General features: G+C 43.5%; 1 protein-coding gene across 1 annotated transcript in view; it reads right to left on the reverse strand.

Annotated features, from left to right (window-relative positions):
* SUSD5 (sushi domain containing 5) overlaps positions 1–15,989 on the reverse strand; it is a 56,362-nt gene extending 40,373 nt beyond the window's left edge. The window contains exons 1-2 of the mRNA XM_039253739.1: positions 15,884–15,989; positions 4,468–4,645 (exon numbers count right to left, since the gene is read on the reverse strand). Coding sequence (XP_039109670.1) covers positions 4,468–4,645; positions 15,884–15,989 — 284 coding nt within the window. The remainder of the gene's footprint in view (positions 1–4,467; positions 4,646–15,883) is intronic.
* Positions 15,990–16,210: the final 221 nt, after the last annotated feature.

A 16,210-nucleotide genomic window follows, 5' to 3' on the forward strand; every position in this document is an offset into this window, starting at 1 on the left:
TTCAGTTGAGGCCTTAGGTATCAATTTGAGTTCAGAGGCAGGACCTCATTAATCTCTTCTAGTGTATGTTTGTTTTTATTTTAATTTCACAAAATGCTGCTTTTCTTATTAGTTCCTTTCTTTGTGAGGGGGTTTGTTTTTTCTGTTCTTTAGATGGATCATTACTTAGTTTATAAACCTTTAGCCTTTCCTCTTTATTTTTTTAAATGTTTTCATTTATTTCTGAGAGAGAGAGAAAGAGACAGACAGACAGACAGCGTGAGCAGGGGAGGGTCAGAGAGAGAGGGAGACACAGAATCCAAAGCAGGCTCCAGGCTCTGAGCTGTCAGCACAGAGCCTGACGCTGGGTTTGAACCCACGAACCGCAAGATCATGACCTGAGCCGAAGTCAGACACTCAACTGACTGAGCCACCCAGGCGTCCCACCTTTCCTCTTTTCTAACACAAGCATTTAAATGCTTTAGATTTCCATCTAGCTACAGCTTTAGTAGCATCTTACAAGTTTGAGTATGTTATGGTTTTAATATCATTCAGTTCTACATACATTCCACTTAACAAACCATAATTTATCTTCGCCCCCGATATATGTAAGGGTATCTTTGGTAAACAGCAAGTAATAGAATTAAAAAAAAAAAAATCTTTGTTTTCTAAATGAAGCATCCCATCCATTTTAATCTAATTAAATCACAGATGTCTGTGAATTGAAATCTCCCATCTTTCTATGAGTTCTGTGCATTCTTTCTTCCTCTCTTTTCTTTTCCCTATTTTGATTGTTTGAATTCTTTTTGTCTCATTCTCTTTTTCTGTATAGGTCTGGAAGTTATATATCTGTTTACTATCATTTTAGTGGTTACCCAGGAGATATGCATTCTTCCTTGACCTATTGACATTTAATACTACTTTCACGCTCTACTCCAACAATACAACTTAAAAATACTTAAAATACTATGTATTGCGGTGCCTGGGTGGCTCCGTTAGTTAAGCGTCTGACCTCAGCTCAGGTCATGATTCACAGTTCATGAATTCAAGCCCCACACTGGGCTCTGTGCTGACAGGTTGGAGCCTGGAGCCTGTTTCAGATTCTGTGTCTCCCTGTCTCTCTGTCCCTCCCCTGCTCACACTCTCTCTCTGTCTAAAAAATAAAAATTTAAAAAATGTTAATACTATATATTAACATACTTAAAACACTTCCTGACTTATGTGCCATTTAGTGTTTAGTACTATTATTATTGCTTTATATAATTACACAATTTCAATTTACCTGTATATGGACTCTTTTCCTTCATGTCTTTTTTAGCATCTTCAGTCTTTCACCTGTAATTACTTTCCTTTTGCCTGAAGATTAGCCTTTAGTGTTTCTTTTAGTGCAGTTCTGATATGATGAATTTTCTCACTTTTTGTCTGTCTGAAAATATCTTTATTTTACTTCCATTCCTGGAAGATATGTTCACTGGGTATAAAATTCTAGGTTGGCAACGATTTTTTTTTCAGCACTTTGAAAGTATCATTCAATTGTTTCGGGGCTTTCATTGTCCATCTACTGTTGCTCCTTGTAAGGTACCCTCTCTTATTATTACTTTCAATATTTTTCCTTCATATTAGGTCCTTATCAGTTTCACCATGATGTGTCAAGTTGGGAATTTATTTGTCCGACTCATGTTTTATAGGGATTCTTGAATCTGTGCCTGGACGTTTTTCTTCAGTTGTAGGCAAGTCTCATACCATTTTTGTTCTTTCTTTCAAAATCCCAATTACATATATCTTTGCCTCCTATCCTTTCTTCTGTATTTTTCACCTTTTTTTTCTTCTGTTTTTCTTTTTTAATTCTGGTTACTTCCTAAAATATCTTCTAGTTCACTAATTTTCTTTTCTTTTCTTTTTTTTTTTTTTAAATACCAGCTATTAGATTCATCCATTTTGCTTATAATTTTAGTTACTGTCTGTTTCACTTCTGGATTTTCCCCTCGGTTATTTTCACAGTTTCAGTCTTTTGCCAAAATTCTCCTTCTTGTCTTCTGTTATCTTTGAACATTTGAAAAAGTAATTTTAAAGTCTGCATGTACCAGTGCTAATATCTAGAGTTTCTATTCGCTCTCTTTTTCCTGGTTGCCTTGTCTCCTTATGTAACTGGTTATGTTATATTGCATGGTAAATCCTCGATTTTTTAAAACTGGGGAAATAAATTGCCTAGAATAATGTTATCCTTCTAGAGAGGATTTTAAAATCAGTTCCACGAGGTATGTGGACACTGGAGCTCCAGGGTCATTCTGAGCCACATCTGTGACTCCAGATTTTAAGCTATGCTGCAGCTCCCATGAGGGCCTGTATACTTCCAGTTTACTCTTACTCCAGGGGTGCAGCACCGGAATGTCCTGGCCCAAAGCAGAGGGCTCCACAAAATCTGAATTCCAATCTATGTCCTAGTCCTATGAGGCTATCGAAATGGCTGCTCAGGGTTTTTTTTTTTTTTCAATCATCGTTTATGGAAGGTGCAAAAGCCTCCAGGAGGCAAGCGGCCCTCAATTTTGGATTCGCTGCCTCTGGATTTATGCGGACTGCCACCTTAAATTCATGGAGCTACAGGTCGCATAGACTGTACATTTACTACACCATCGATTGTAAATGCACCGTGCATTTAATACTTGGCCTTCAGTGTGGAGGGGGGACGGCTGACATGTATATACTGGTGATCAGGTGCTTCTTGGTTCCAGAAACATTAAAATAGTTTTATTTTTAGTATTTTGTGTAATAAGTCCATCAAGGAAGTACGTTTGCGGGAAGAAATATCATGTAAGCAGTGTAGAGATCTACTGATATGCCCTACTGCCTTACTGCAGATCCGGAGAGTACAGACCTTCCCAAAGCCCCACTTCTGATCTGTAAGGCCTGGGAGACCTGAGCCCGGCTCCCAGCTGGCTCCTCAGAATTCCTAAACACCCTGGCTATCCGACACAGTGACAGTACCGACGTTATGAAAAAACCCACACCTGACTATGTTGTGGGGAGATGCCGCACATAGGACCTACTTTGTTCAGAACCCAGATGCGAAACGTAAGGCAGAGAGCCTCCTCGGTTCCCGGTTCACTGACAAGCTTTGGAGGTGGCCTTACTTGTCCTCTTTTTTTTTTTTTTAATTTTAATGTTTATTCATTTTAGAGAGACAGCAAGAGACAGAGCATGGGCAGGGGAGGGTCAGAGAGAGAGGTAGACACAGAATCTGAAACAGGCTCCAGGCTCTGAGCTGTCAGCACAGAGCCTGACGCAGGGCTCGAACCCACAGACCGTGAGATCATGACCTGAACTGAAGTCAGATGCTTAACCGACTGAGCCACCCAGGAGCCCCCTTACTTGTCCTCTTTGTTTGACTGCTGCTTCACGTGTGGCCCAGTTGGAAATGCAAGTCAGGCCGGCTGGGTGTGTTGTCTATGGCCACCTGCCAGCCCATCCTCGAGGTTATTATCGACCAAAGCAGCTGTTGGAGCCCGCTCTGCCCTTTCACATTCCTGCGGCACCAAGGAGACGGGGGAATGGCTCCTGCCTTTTCCGAGTATGACTAAAGAAGCAGTAGGCAGAACTAATGGGAAGCCTCCTAGCTGGCCGCAAGAATTATTTCTCCACAAAGATTCCTTCGGTCAGGAACTCGGGGCACAAGGGGGGATGGCTTGTCCTGGATCCGTAATGTCTAGGGCCTGACTAGGGAGGATTCCTGGTCTGGGGAGAACCCAACAGCTGGGGGCAAGGATCACGTAGAGGCCCCTTCGCTCGCATCTCTGGCACTTGATGCTGGCCATGGACTGGGACACCAGGTGTGGCTATCGGTGAGGGCGCCTCGGTGGGGCATCTCCCTGTGGCCTGGACTTCTTTACTGCAGGGCCCTCTCAGGACAGGCAGACACCCTACACGATATCACAAAAGTGGGTGTCCCAGAAATCTGGGCCTGGATGTTTCCAGCCCGACCTCAGAAGTCACATGCATTCTACTGGTCAAGGCAATTCTGTGCTGTCCCTGATTCAAAGGGAGAGGACCCAGACCCCCGCTCTTCAATGCAAGTAATGCGAAAGAATTTGTAGCCACACTGCCCTCCTCTTCATAGGCATGTAGACGAATCCGGGCAGAGAAAAAAGAGGCCAAGAATATATACCAAACGCTTAACAGTCATTATGTCTGAGGTGGGGAAGAAGAGAGAATCTCACTTTGTACTGCATATGTGTCTGCATTATTTGAAATTTTCAGAAGTGTGTATTCGTTTTGTCACTCCAAAAGGAAATCCAAACCACCAAAGGTGGGGGGGAAATGGGCAGAACTCCATAAAAATGTTTTTAGTGGAGAACTCATGACAAGAAGGTGCCGGAAGCCACTGCTCACTGCCCTTTGCCAGCCCCAGCACGCCTCGAGCACCCCCAGACACCGGGTGGGGCCGCAGGGCCAGTCAGAAGGAGGGCTGTGCCCCCAGCAAGCCGGACTTACCCCAGGGTGCCGTCGGCCAGCCAGCCCGTGGTGCACACTACCACGGCACAGTCCTGTACCACCCTCCGCAGCTCGTCCGCAGAGGCCAGCTGAGCACCCCTGCGCTGGCAGGAAAGCCGGGCCGCCTCCAGTGCCAGGCCCTGCGAGCCATTCTGAGCCTCCAGCACGAAAAGCTGCCCTGTGGGGAACGAGCAGAAACATGGGCTTAGTCCAGGAGCCACAGGAGCCCGACCTCAGCGAGCGCACCTAACAGCAGACGCCTGTCACACCCGTCGTCTCTGGCTTGTAGTCTCCCCCAGAGTCATATTAATATTAATAGTCTGTAGTCTCCCCTGGAGCAGCGACTACCCCACCGCACCCATCCCTGGGACTGGGGGATGACAGTTACTCCAGTCTTTTAATCTGTTCTATGCTCCTGTCATCTTTAATGACTTTTTTGTTTGTTTGTTTATTTACTTATTCAGAGAGAGAAGAGACAGCACATGGAGGGGAAGCGTGGGGGCAGGGGGAGGGAAGAATCCCAAGCAGGCTCTGCACTGTGGGGTCTGAACTCACAAAACGGTAAGATCATGACCTGGGCCGAAACCAAGAGTTGGATGCTTAACTGAGTGAGCCCCCCAGGTGCCCTGCTCCTGTCTTCTTTAAAAAAAAAAAAAAAAAAAAAAAATAAGGGCGCCTGGGTGGCTCAGTCAGTTAAGTGTCCAACTTCAGCTTGGTCATGATTTCACAGTTCATGGGTTCGAGCCCCATGTCGGGCTCTGTGTTGACAGCTCAGAGCCTGGAGCCTGTTTTGGATTCTGTGTCTCCCTCTCTCTCTGACCCTCTCCTGCTCACGCTGTCTCTCTCTCAGAAATAAATAAAACATTTTTAAAAAGCATTAAAAAAATTAGCTATCTGCGTTGGCATGTTTATCTGGATAGACCTTTCAAAACTTCCTTTTTGAAAAGCTATTTTACAAACACTGCATGGTAAGGCTCCGTGTCCCTACTGTCCTGAGCTGGGTCAGCTGGTGTTCAGGGCACTGATGTAGGACTCACGTCTGCCCCCTTCAGCCTGCCCGCGCCCTAGGCGACCACATACAGGGCAGGCTGCTTCCCTTCTCTCTGTCCTGCTGTCTCAGAACATTATCAGGCCCGGCCCACCACGAGTTCACTTTGCTTGCGGCCACTTCTCCTGGACTGGACGAGGAGGCGGAGGCCACGTCTGGTCACCGTGGCATCCCGTGGCACATCAGTAAAACGCGGTGGGCCTCAAAAACCTGGGAGTGATGAGTGGAATGGGAACAGGAATTCAGGCAAGGGGGAGGCTGAAAGCCCAAGAGAGCTTTTGGCAAGAAAATTAGGTTTCCCTTGGAAACCCCTATCAAGTTATGGTAGAGGGGAGGAAAGAACCTAGTTAGAATGAGACACTTCACTTCCATCTGTGAGCAAAATTGTCATAATACATTGATTTTATTAGAATGAGACACTAACTGTTATCAACTCTGAAATAATTATAATAACCATGATCATCCCTCAGCCTTGGAATCAAAGTTCTGAGAAAAATACAAAAATGTTTCACAATAAACACATCTGTAGGTGACTGGTCCTCCCTTAGACTTGGTGCAGTACACAGTCCGAACAACTGTACTTGACGGCGCTGCCTGGAGAAGCGTGTGCCCCAAGACACTTTTGTATTCATGGCACTTACGTATCTGGAAAAAAAATACTACAAAATTTAACTGATGTGTTGATAGCCAATAGCCAAGCCCTTGAACAAGGGGGATGAAAGTGAAAACCCAGGGCTCACATGGGGTAGAGAATGTGATAGACCTCTCTTCTCTCTACCACCATCACGCATGCACGTAAATACACAAAGTTTGGGCCCTGAGGGGTCAAGCTCCCAGGATAAGAGTGAACGAGGATAAACCATATTCCCTTCCCCGCGTGCCCAAGGGACTGTTGGAAGTTGTCTGAGTGCTAGATACCCAAGCGCTAATACTCATTGGGAAACGTCGTCCTAACAAAAACTGACATCTAAGATACTTTAAGCCATGAATTTCACTTAAAGTGGCTTGAGACTGACATTTATCGACACCTGGTAGGAACAAATGTAAATCTTGTCTGGAGGGGAAAAAATATCTTTATCTTTGCTTCAGGAAATCTCATGCAAATATTCTTTCAAAGGCAATGACCACAACACTAAAATACAGCTAAGTGTACAGGGAACAAACAAGGCAAAACAAGTGCGAAGCAACACATAGAACGCTCAGCAGAAACTGACCTGAAGGTAGATCTGACAGTGCTATGATTAGGCACAGATTATAGAACAATGATACTTACTATATTTAGAGGAATAAAAGACAAGCCTGGAAATATCTGCAAAGAATAGAAAACTACAAAAAGTGGCTTCACTGATTTGAAAAAGAACCAGATAGGACTTCTAGAAATTAAAAAAAAAATTTAAATGTTTGTTTATTTTTGAGAGACAGAGCATGAGCAGGGGAAGGGCAGAGAGAGAAGGAGACACAGAATCCGAAGCAGGATCCAGGCTCTGAGCTGTCAGCACAGAGCCCGATGAGGGGCTTGAATTCATAAACCGCAAGATCATGACCTGAGCTAAGTCGGCCGCTTAATTGACTGAGCCACCCAGGTGCCCCAAGACTTCTAGAAATTAGATACAATGATAAATTAACAATGCAATGGATGCTTTTGGCTGCATGTGATACAACTGAACAAAGAACTTCCCCTTGGGGTGCCTGGGTGGCTCAGTCAGTGAAGTGTCAGACTTCAGCTCAGGTCATGATCTCACAGCTCGTGAGTTTGAGCCCCGAGTCAGGCTCTGTGCTGACAGCTGAGAGCCTGGATCCTGCTTCGGATTCTGTGTCTCCCTCTCTCTCTGCCCCTCCCCTGCTCACATTCTGTCTGTCTGTCTCTCTCTCAAAAAAAAAAAACCATAAAAATTTTTTAAAAAAGAACTTATCCTTGAAACAGAAACCAGAAGAAATCATTCAAAGTGTAGTAAAGAGGCAAAAAAGATGGGAAATAATAAGTTAATAAAAAGACATGAAGGAAAGAATGAGATATCAGAAATAAGTCTTTACATTTACAGTCCATTGGTTTTCCACAAGGGCGATCGACACCATCCGATGGGAAAAGAAGAATCTTTTCAGGCAGTGGTGCTGGGACAACTGCACAGGCGCGTGCAAAGGGTTCGTGAAGCGGGGCTCCTGCCTCACCCTTTACACTGTAATTCACTCAGAGCGAATCACTGGAAGAGCTAACACCATAACACTGAGCAGGAAACGTAGGAAATCTTTGTAATCTTGGGTTATACCATGGTTTCTTAGATATAACACCAAGAGTACAAACAACCAAGGAGAAAATACACACACTGAACACCAAAATTCAAAACCTTTTGCTTCAGAGGACAAAATTGGTAAAGTGAAAAGATGACCCACAGAATGAAAGAACGTTTCTGCAAATACACATCTAATAAGAAACTTGTATGGAGAGTTGGGTAAAGAACTCCAACAGCTCAATGGGAAAAGATAGCTGCAAACGACATATCAGATAAAGGGCTAGTATCCAAAATCTATAAGGAACTCACCAAACTCCACACCCAAAAACAAACAATCCAGTGAAGAAATGGGCAGAAGATATGAACAGACACTTCTCCAAAGAGGACATCCAGATGGCCAACAGACGCATGAACCGATGCTCAGCATCCCTCCTCATCAGGGAAATACAAATCAAAACCACACTGAGATACCACCTCACACCAGTCAGAGTGGCTAAAATGAGCAGATCAGAGGACTCTACATGCTGGCGAGGATGTGGAGAAACGGGCACCCTCCTACACTGGTGGTGGGAATGTAAACTGGTGCAGCCCCTCTGGAAAACAGTGTGGAGGTTCCTAAGGAAACTAACAATAGAACTCCCTTATGACCCAGCACTAGCACTGCTAGGAATTTACCCAAGGGATCCAGGAGTGCTAATGCACAGGGGCACATGTACCCCAATGTTCATAGCAGCACTCTCAACAATAGCTAAAACATGGAAAGAGCCTAAGTGTCCATCAACGGACGAATGGATCAAGAAGATGTGGTTTATCTATACCATGGAATACTACATGGCAATGAGAAAAAATGAAATCTGGCCATGTGTAGCAACATGGATGGACCTTGAGGGTGTTATGCTGAGCAAAATAAGTCAGGCAGAGAAGGACAGATACCGTATGTTTTCAAGTATAGGAGGATTAGGAGGAACTTAATGAAGGACCGTGGGGGAGGAGAAGGGGAAAAAATAGTGGGGGAGAGGGACGGAGGCAAACCATGAGAGACTCTTGAATGCTGAGAACAAACTGAGGACTGATGGGAGTGGGGGGAGGGAAAGGGGGTGATGGGCATGGAGGAGGGCACTTGTGGGGATGAGCACTGGGTGTTATATGGAAACCAACTTGACAATAAACCATTAAAAAAAAAAAGAACTCCAAGAGCTCAACAATAATTAAAGAGACTGAACAGCCTGACTAAAAATGGGCCAAGGACTTGAAAAGATGTCTCTCCCAAGAAGACATACAAATGGCCAATAGAACATGAAAAAATGCTCAACATCACTAACTGCATCAGGGAAACGCAAATTAAAACTACAATTAAATACCACTTCATACCCATTAGGATGGCTACTAATAAAAAGAAACAACAGAAAATAGCAGGGTGGGCAGATATGTAGAGAAAAAAATGGAACCCGTATGCATTGCTGGTGGGATTGTAAAATGGTGCGGTGGCTGTGGGAAGCAGGACGGTGATTCCATTAAAAATTAAACATGGAATTACCACATGATCCAGCAATTCTACTTCTGGTTATTCACTTAAAGAAGTAAAAGCAGGGACTTGAATGATATTTGTACATGTTCATAGCAGTATTATTCACAACAACCATTTGTGGAAGCAACCAAAGTATCCATCAACAGATGAACAGAAAAACAAAATGTCGTATATACATACAATGGAATATTAATTACCCTTAAAAAGAAGAAAAATTTGACAGATGCTACAACATGGATAAATCTTGAAGACATTATATTAAGTGAAGTAAGTTAGTCAAATTCATAGAGACAAAAAATAGAATGGGGGTGACCAGGGGCTGGGGTGGGGAGGTAGAGAATTAACACTTAATGGGTATGAAGTTTCAGTTGGGAAAGATGAAAAAGTCCTGGAGACGGGTGGTGGTGGGCTGCACAACAATGTGAATGTACTTAAGTGCCACAGAACTGTATAGATAAAAGTGGCTAGAATGGTATTTTAAAAACGGGCAAAAGATCGGCATAGACCTCTTTAAAGAAATGGCCAAGAAGCATACGAAAAGATGCTCAACATTATTAGCCAACAGCAAACCGCAATGAAGACCACAAGAGATAATACTTCATATTCACTAGGATGGCTATCATCAAAAAGACATTTTTTGACAGAAGTGATGGTGAGGCAGTGGATAAAGTGGAACCCTCAGACAGTGCTGGTGGGAACGTAAAAAGATGCAGGTGCTTTGGAAAACCATCTAGCAGCATCTCAAAAGTTGATAGCAGTTTTTCATAGACGTATCATGTGACCCAGCAGTGATGCTCTCAGGTGAATACCCAAGAGAACTGAATACACATGTTTATATAAAAGCTTCTGGGGGCACCTGGGTGGCTCAGTCAGTTAAGCGTCCAGCTTCAGCTCAGGTCATGATCTTGCGGTTTTTGAGTTCAAGCCCCGCATCAGGCTCTGAGCTGTCAGTACAGAGCCTGCTTCAGATTCTGTGTCTCCCTCTCTCTTTCCTCCTCCCCTGTTCATGCTCTGTGTCTCTCTCAAAATAAGTAAACATTTAAAAAAATTTTTTAAAAAGCTTCTGTATATGCACTGGGTGTTATCAGTAAGTGATGAATCACTGGGTTCTACTCCAGAAACCAACTCCACACTGTACGTTGACTAACTTGAATTTAAGTAAGTAAATTAAGAAAAAACCCACTTGTGTATGAATGTTCACAGCAGCATTATTTATAATAAATAATAAATTAAGTTCACAATTATAAAACAGTGTTCATAAGAGCCAGAAAGTAGAATACACCCAACGACCATCAACTGATAATTGGATCAACAAAGTATGGTATGAATATCCACACAAAAGAGTAGTATTTGGCAGTGAAATGAAATGAAGTACTAACACATGCTACAAACGGATAACAACGTTGTGCTAAGTGAAAGCAGCCGGTCACAGAAGCTCACACACCGTATGAGTCCATTTACATGAAACGCAGAAACAGGCAAATTCACAGAGACAGGAAGTAGTTGCCTAGGGGTGGAGGGGTTGAGAAGCAAGTAAATAAATGCTAATGGGGACAGAGTTTATTTGGGGGCAAAGAAAATGTTCTAAAATGGTGGGTAGTGATTCATAACTCTATGAGTATACCAAAGGCCAGTGAATCACACACTTTAAAAGGGCGAATTGTACAGTATATGAATCATATTTCAATAAAGCTGTTATTAAAAAAGGCATCACCAGAGATAGTTGTTTCATGAGTAATATAAAATAATTTTAAACAAATAAATAACTCTAGACTGTAAAAAGGCAGTATTAATAAAATCACAGGGAGAATGGAAAAAATGCACTGTGCTTATGAAAATTTCAACCACTCTCCTCAGTAATTGACAAAACAGGAAAAAACTGGAAGAAACGTAGAAGATTTCAGCGACAAAATGAACACACTTGACGTAAGGGCCAATGCACAAGATGGCAAACTATAGAATGCACGTTTATTTTAGACACACAAAGGGCATTTGTAAAACTGATCAAATACTGAGCTACAAGACAAATCAAAAAACATTTCATGACTCAAATCATACAAAGCCTATTTGTAAATGACAATACAAACAATCTAAAATCACTTGTTTTATTTATCAAACACTTACACACTGTTTATTATGGGCCAGGTGTTTTTCAAATTGCTTTACAAATATTCACTAAATTAATCCTTATCACAACTCTACGATGCAGGTGTTAATATTATCCTTATTTATAGTTAAGATTTGGTATTAATTATTTGTCCAAGATCACACATTTGGGATACAAAACCAGGCATTTGGGCTCTATTTCAGAGATCCTAACCACTGTATTATAATGCCTCTCGATAGCAAAGTAATAACTAGGAAAATCTCCTTGTGGATGGAAATTACAAAATATTCTTCTAAATGAATGATGGGTTCAATGAAAACTACAATTCAAATAAAACATTTTTATGTAAGTGACAAAAAATTGTGGAGAAACTAAAGTAGTATTTAAGGGACATTTATAGCCTCAAATTCTCATATTAGAAAAGAAGAATGGTTGATAACCAATGATGTAATTTCCTATCTTAAAAACATAGAAAGAAGAACATAAAATTAAAGCTTCTAAAGAAGTAGAAGCAGGGCAATAACAAAGATAGAAGAGAAATCAATGAAATGGAAAGCAGGTGTACAATAGAGGAACAAAGATAAAAACTGCTGCTTTCTGAAGAATAAGACTGATAAATCCTTAGCAAAATTGATCAAGACAAAAAGAGAGAAAATACAAATTACCAATATCAAGAACGAAAGGGGACATTACTACAGATCCCATGGACACTGAAAAGATAGTAAGAGAGTATCATGTTATATACACTAGTACATTTGGCAATTTAGACAAAATGGACAAATTTCAGAAAACAAACTTAGCAAAAGTGACCTAAAATGAATAAGAAAATCTGAATATGTCTTTACCTACTGAAGAAATTAAGGGGTACGCCTGGCATGTGACCGATCTCAGGGTCTTGAGTTTGAGCCCCATACTGGGTGTAAAGATTATAAATAAATAAACTTAAGAAAAAGAAATTAAAATCATCATTTAAAATCTTCCCATGAGAAAAACCTCAAACACATATGACCTCACTACAAAACACTTAAACAAGACAAAGCAACAGCTCACCTCGTAGCAACCTTTTCAGGCAACAGAAGAGAAACAACTTCCCACCTTATTCTAGAAATCATAATACTGATGTCAACACCTGACAACAATATTACAAGAAATGAAAGTTATAGGCCAATGTAGCTCATGAATGTAGAGTCAATGACCCTAAGTCTGTTTCCCTCACTCCAGGCTCAGTTCTAGGTCATCTCTTTTCACCGGGAAACCTTTCTCTAGGATTCTATCCACACATGTGGTTTCAAAGACTATCCTTACACAGATGACTTACATTCCCCCTTTAGTCCAGATCCTTCCCACTGACCCCATCCGCCTCTGTGTACCTCCACCCCCGCTCGCCTGCACAGCTAAAATGGCATCCTATATCGTCTCTCTATATCCAGTCTTGCCCTGGCCCCATCCATTCTCCCTATATCGTAATCAGGGCGATCTTTTCAAAATGCAAATCTTATTAGTCATTCTACCCCTGGAAATCATCCAATGACTTCCTTCCCTTTTTTGGATTAAAACAAACCTTGTCTATGCGGTCGCACCTCATTACACCCACTGCAATTTCCCTGCGTCATTTCAAACCACTTCCACCTTGGCCTCTTGATGGCAGCCACTCTGTCTCTTATCACCTGGCCCATGTTCCCTGCTCACAGTTTTTGTTTTGTTTTGTTTTTGTATATGCTATTCTCTACCCAGACACTGTCCTTCCTCCTCTTTGCCTTATTCCTCTTTCAGATCCTGCTACACCAAACCGGAATTTCCTAGTACATGCTCTCATCATACCTCCGATTTCATCACCTATCAAAACTGCAAGTTCGGGGCGCCTGGGTGGCTCAGTCAGCTAAGCGTCCGACTTCGACTCAGGTCATAATCACACGGTTTGTGGGTTCGAGCCCCGCATCAGGCTCTGTGTTGACAACTAGCTCAGAGCCTGGAGCCTGTTTCTGATTCTGTGTCTCCCTCTCTCTCTACCCTCCCCTGCTCATGCTGTCTCTCTCTCTCTCTCAGAAATAAATAAAACATTAAAAAAAAACCCCGCAAGTTCACATTTCATTCACGTAATGATTTGCTTACTGACTACCCCACTGGATATTAAACTCCCTGATAGCAAGGACCTATTTCTTCTCACCATTCTATCCCCAACAGCAAGGACTGCACCTAGCCTATAATAGATGCTCAATCAATCATCGGTTGCATTAATCAATCTTTTCCTGTAATCGTTACCCAAACCCAATTAATCTGTATTCAGTTAATGTGAAAATTTTTCAGTTTCAAAATCACAGTAGAAAAAAAGGAAAAATACAGATCTCTTTTATATAGGAGATTCATATCTCATTAAGTCAAGTATAGACGAAATGTTTTTCATTTGATTTTATCTCATTGACTTATTTTTCAATGAGTTCATAGGGTTTTTAATAACACCAAGTCTCTCTCCAGATTTCTGATACATCGAGTCTAGCCAAACATTTCTTCTTCTTCCTTCCATCACTATAGAACACAAAAAACTAAATGTGGAAAGCGGTGGTAGTTAAACATAGATTTAGTAAAGAAAGGAATCCTTCCATAATATAGATTATAATTTTTCAGTGGCTCTGTTATAAAAGTTGGAACTCAGTAAATGGAGTTTCTTGGAAGTAAGTATAACTGGGGAAGCAGAGAAAAGGAAAAGAGAAGGAAGGGGGCGCCTGGGTGGCTCAGTCGGTTAAGCGACCGACTTCAGCTCAGGTCATGATCTTGCGGTTTGTGGGTTCCAGCTCCGCATCAGTTCTGTGCTGACAGCTGAGAGCCTGGAGCCTGTTTCAGATTCTGTGTCTCCCTCTCTCTGCCCCTCTCCCAACTCATGCTCTGTCTTTGTCTCAAAAATAAATAAACTAGAAAAACAATTTTAAAAAAAGAAAGAAGGGAGAAACAGAGGCGCTTCTGGCAAGGGACAAGAAACGCTGCCGTGTGGCTGTTACACTCTCCTTGTGCAATGATATTTCTGCCTTCTAGTGCTAGGACCCACATCAAGCCAGATAGGCACAAAAAATGGATCACTATCCATTCAGCATTCCACTTAAGCAGTTACAGTATGGTGAAATGCTAAAGCCTCATGGACTGCAGAAACATTTCTTTACAACGAATTAAAGTTGGTACAATAGTATACATTGTTCAAAAGTTAATACTAACCCAATTTATTCTACTTGCATTCAGCTTCATGTTCATGACTCAACGTCAGGCAAAAAGAAAAAATACTATAGCAAAAAATTAACAATGGATTGACTGCTAAGAGGTATGGGGATTTGTTTCAGGGATAGAAATGTTCAGGAGTTAGTAGTGATGGTGGGCAACATAATTAATATACTAAAACCGCTGATGATAAATTTTTAAATGATAAATTTTACACGGACTGCATATCAATGAAAAAAAAACCCCAGCAGTTTTCAGGAGGAGCCTTCAATGTTAAAAGTGTTTTCTTTCCTAACACTCTGAGGATATGGAGACATAAGACATCCATCCTTAATTAGGAGCAAAGAGTTCTCCCAGCTGGCACTTAGGACAAAAGCACCAAAAATTCTAAGATAGTATCTGGAGGCTTTTTTCTTACTTTCCCCCTTTCCCTGACCACCATGCCTCTTTTCATCAAGTCCTCTCCTTTCACCGGAATATTGTTTACTAAAAAAGCAATGACGTAAAAAAAAAAAAATACACAAAGCATCCCAAATCAGCCAAAGGTTTTTCTTCTTCATCAATCCAATTTGTCCCAAGCTTGGATTTTCTAGAAACCGCTCATGGATGTGAGAACTGACTTCTTTCTTTTCAGATCCTCCTGCAGCAAGTCAACGGGGTTTTGTTCCAAAATGAAAACACAGCGGAATTTGCTTTTCGAAATTTAGCCCATGTAAGGCTCTGATCCTGCCAATTTAAGGGAAGCCCTCAAAGCTGAATTCAGGTTTAAAAAACAAACAAACAAACAAACAAACAAAGCGGGCCAATTCTCATAACCTGCAAGAATCTGTTCTCACCGATTTCACCAGCCTCGGGTCAAACGGCACCCTCACCTTGCACGCTCGGCTCCAGCCACTCTACCATTTATCCATCTCCCCTGCCACTCACAGGGCCTTTGCACATGCCACTTCCTCCCGGCAAGAAGACACTCTCCTCTCCCCCGCGCCTAGCTGATTCCTACTCCTCTTTCGGATCTTGGACCGAGCCATCCTAGATGGTAGTCTTCGCGGCCTTGCCGCCAGGAGCACACTTGACAGATGTCCGCAGAGGCGGGCACCCTAGACGTGACTTCGTGGAGACCTTCGGAAAGCTAGCGGCGGGCGTTCCCCGGTGCTCCGGGAGGGCTCGGGAGCCAGGGTGCAGGGGTGGGGGGCTGGGGCCAGGGGAGACGCGGCGAGTCCGGGCGGGGCGCAGGCTGGCCGGAGGGAGCACCCGGCGGGCGCCGCCTTGCCCTCCCGGAGCCGGCGCACACTCACCGTCCGCCCGCACGCAGAGGCGCCGCAGCCCCGGCGGCGGCAGCAGCAGCAGCAGCAGCGGCGCCGCCCAGAGCGGGGCGCGGGGGCCGCGTCCCTCGGCGGCCATGGTCGCGGGGGCTCCGGCGGCGGAGGCGGCTGCGCGGCCGCTGCCCCGCGTGTGCGCCGCTCGGCTGTGCGCGCTGCGCACTGCGCTCCGCTCGGCGGGCTGCGCGCCCCGCGCGCGGGAGGGAGGAGCGCGCGGAGCCAGGCGCGCGGGGGGCGCGTCCGAGGCGCCGGGAGACGGGGGGCGGCTGGACCTGGCGGCAGCCTCGGAACCCGGGCGCCGCC

Source organism: Hyaena hyaena, unplaced genomic scaffold (genome assembly GCF_003009895.1).
Source record: "Hyaena hyaena isolate Hyena2069 unplaced genomic scaffold, ASM300989v1 scaffold_459, whole genome shotgun sequence".
Lineage (NCBI taxonomy): Eukaryota > Metazoa > Chordata > Mammalia > Carnivora > Hyaenidae > Hyaena > Hyaena hyaena.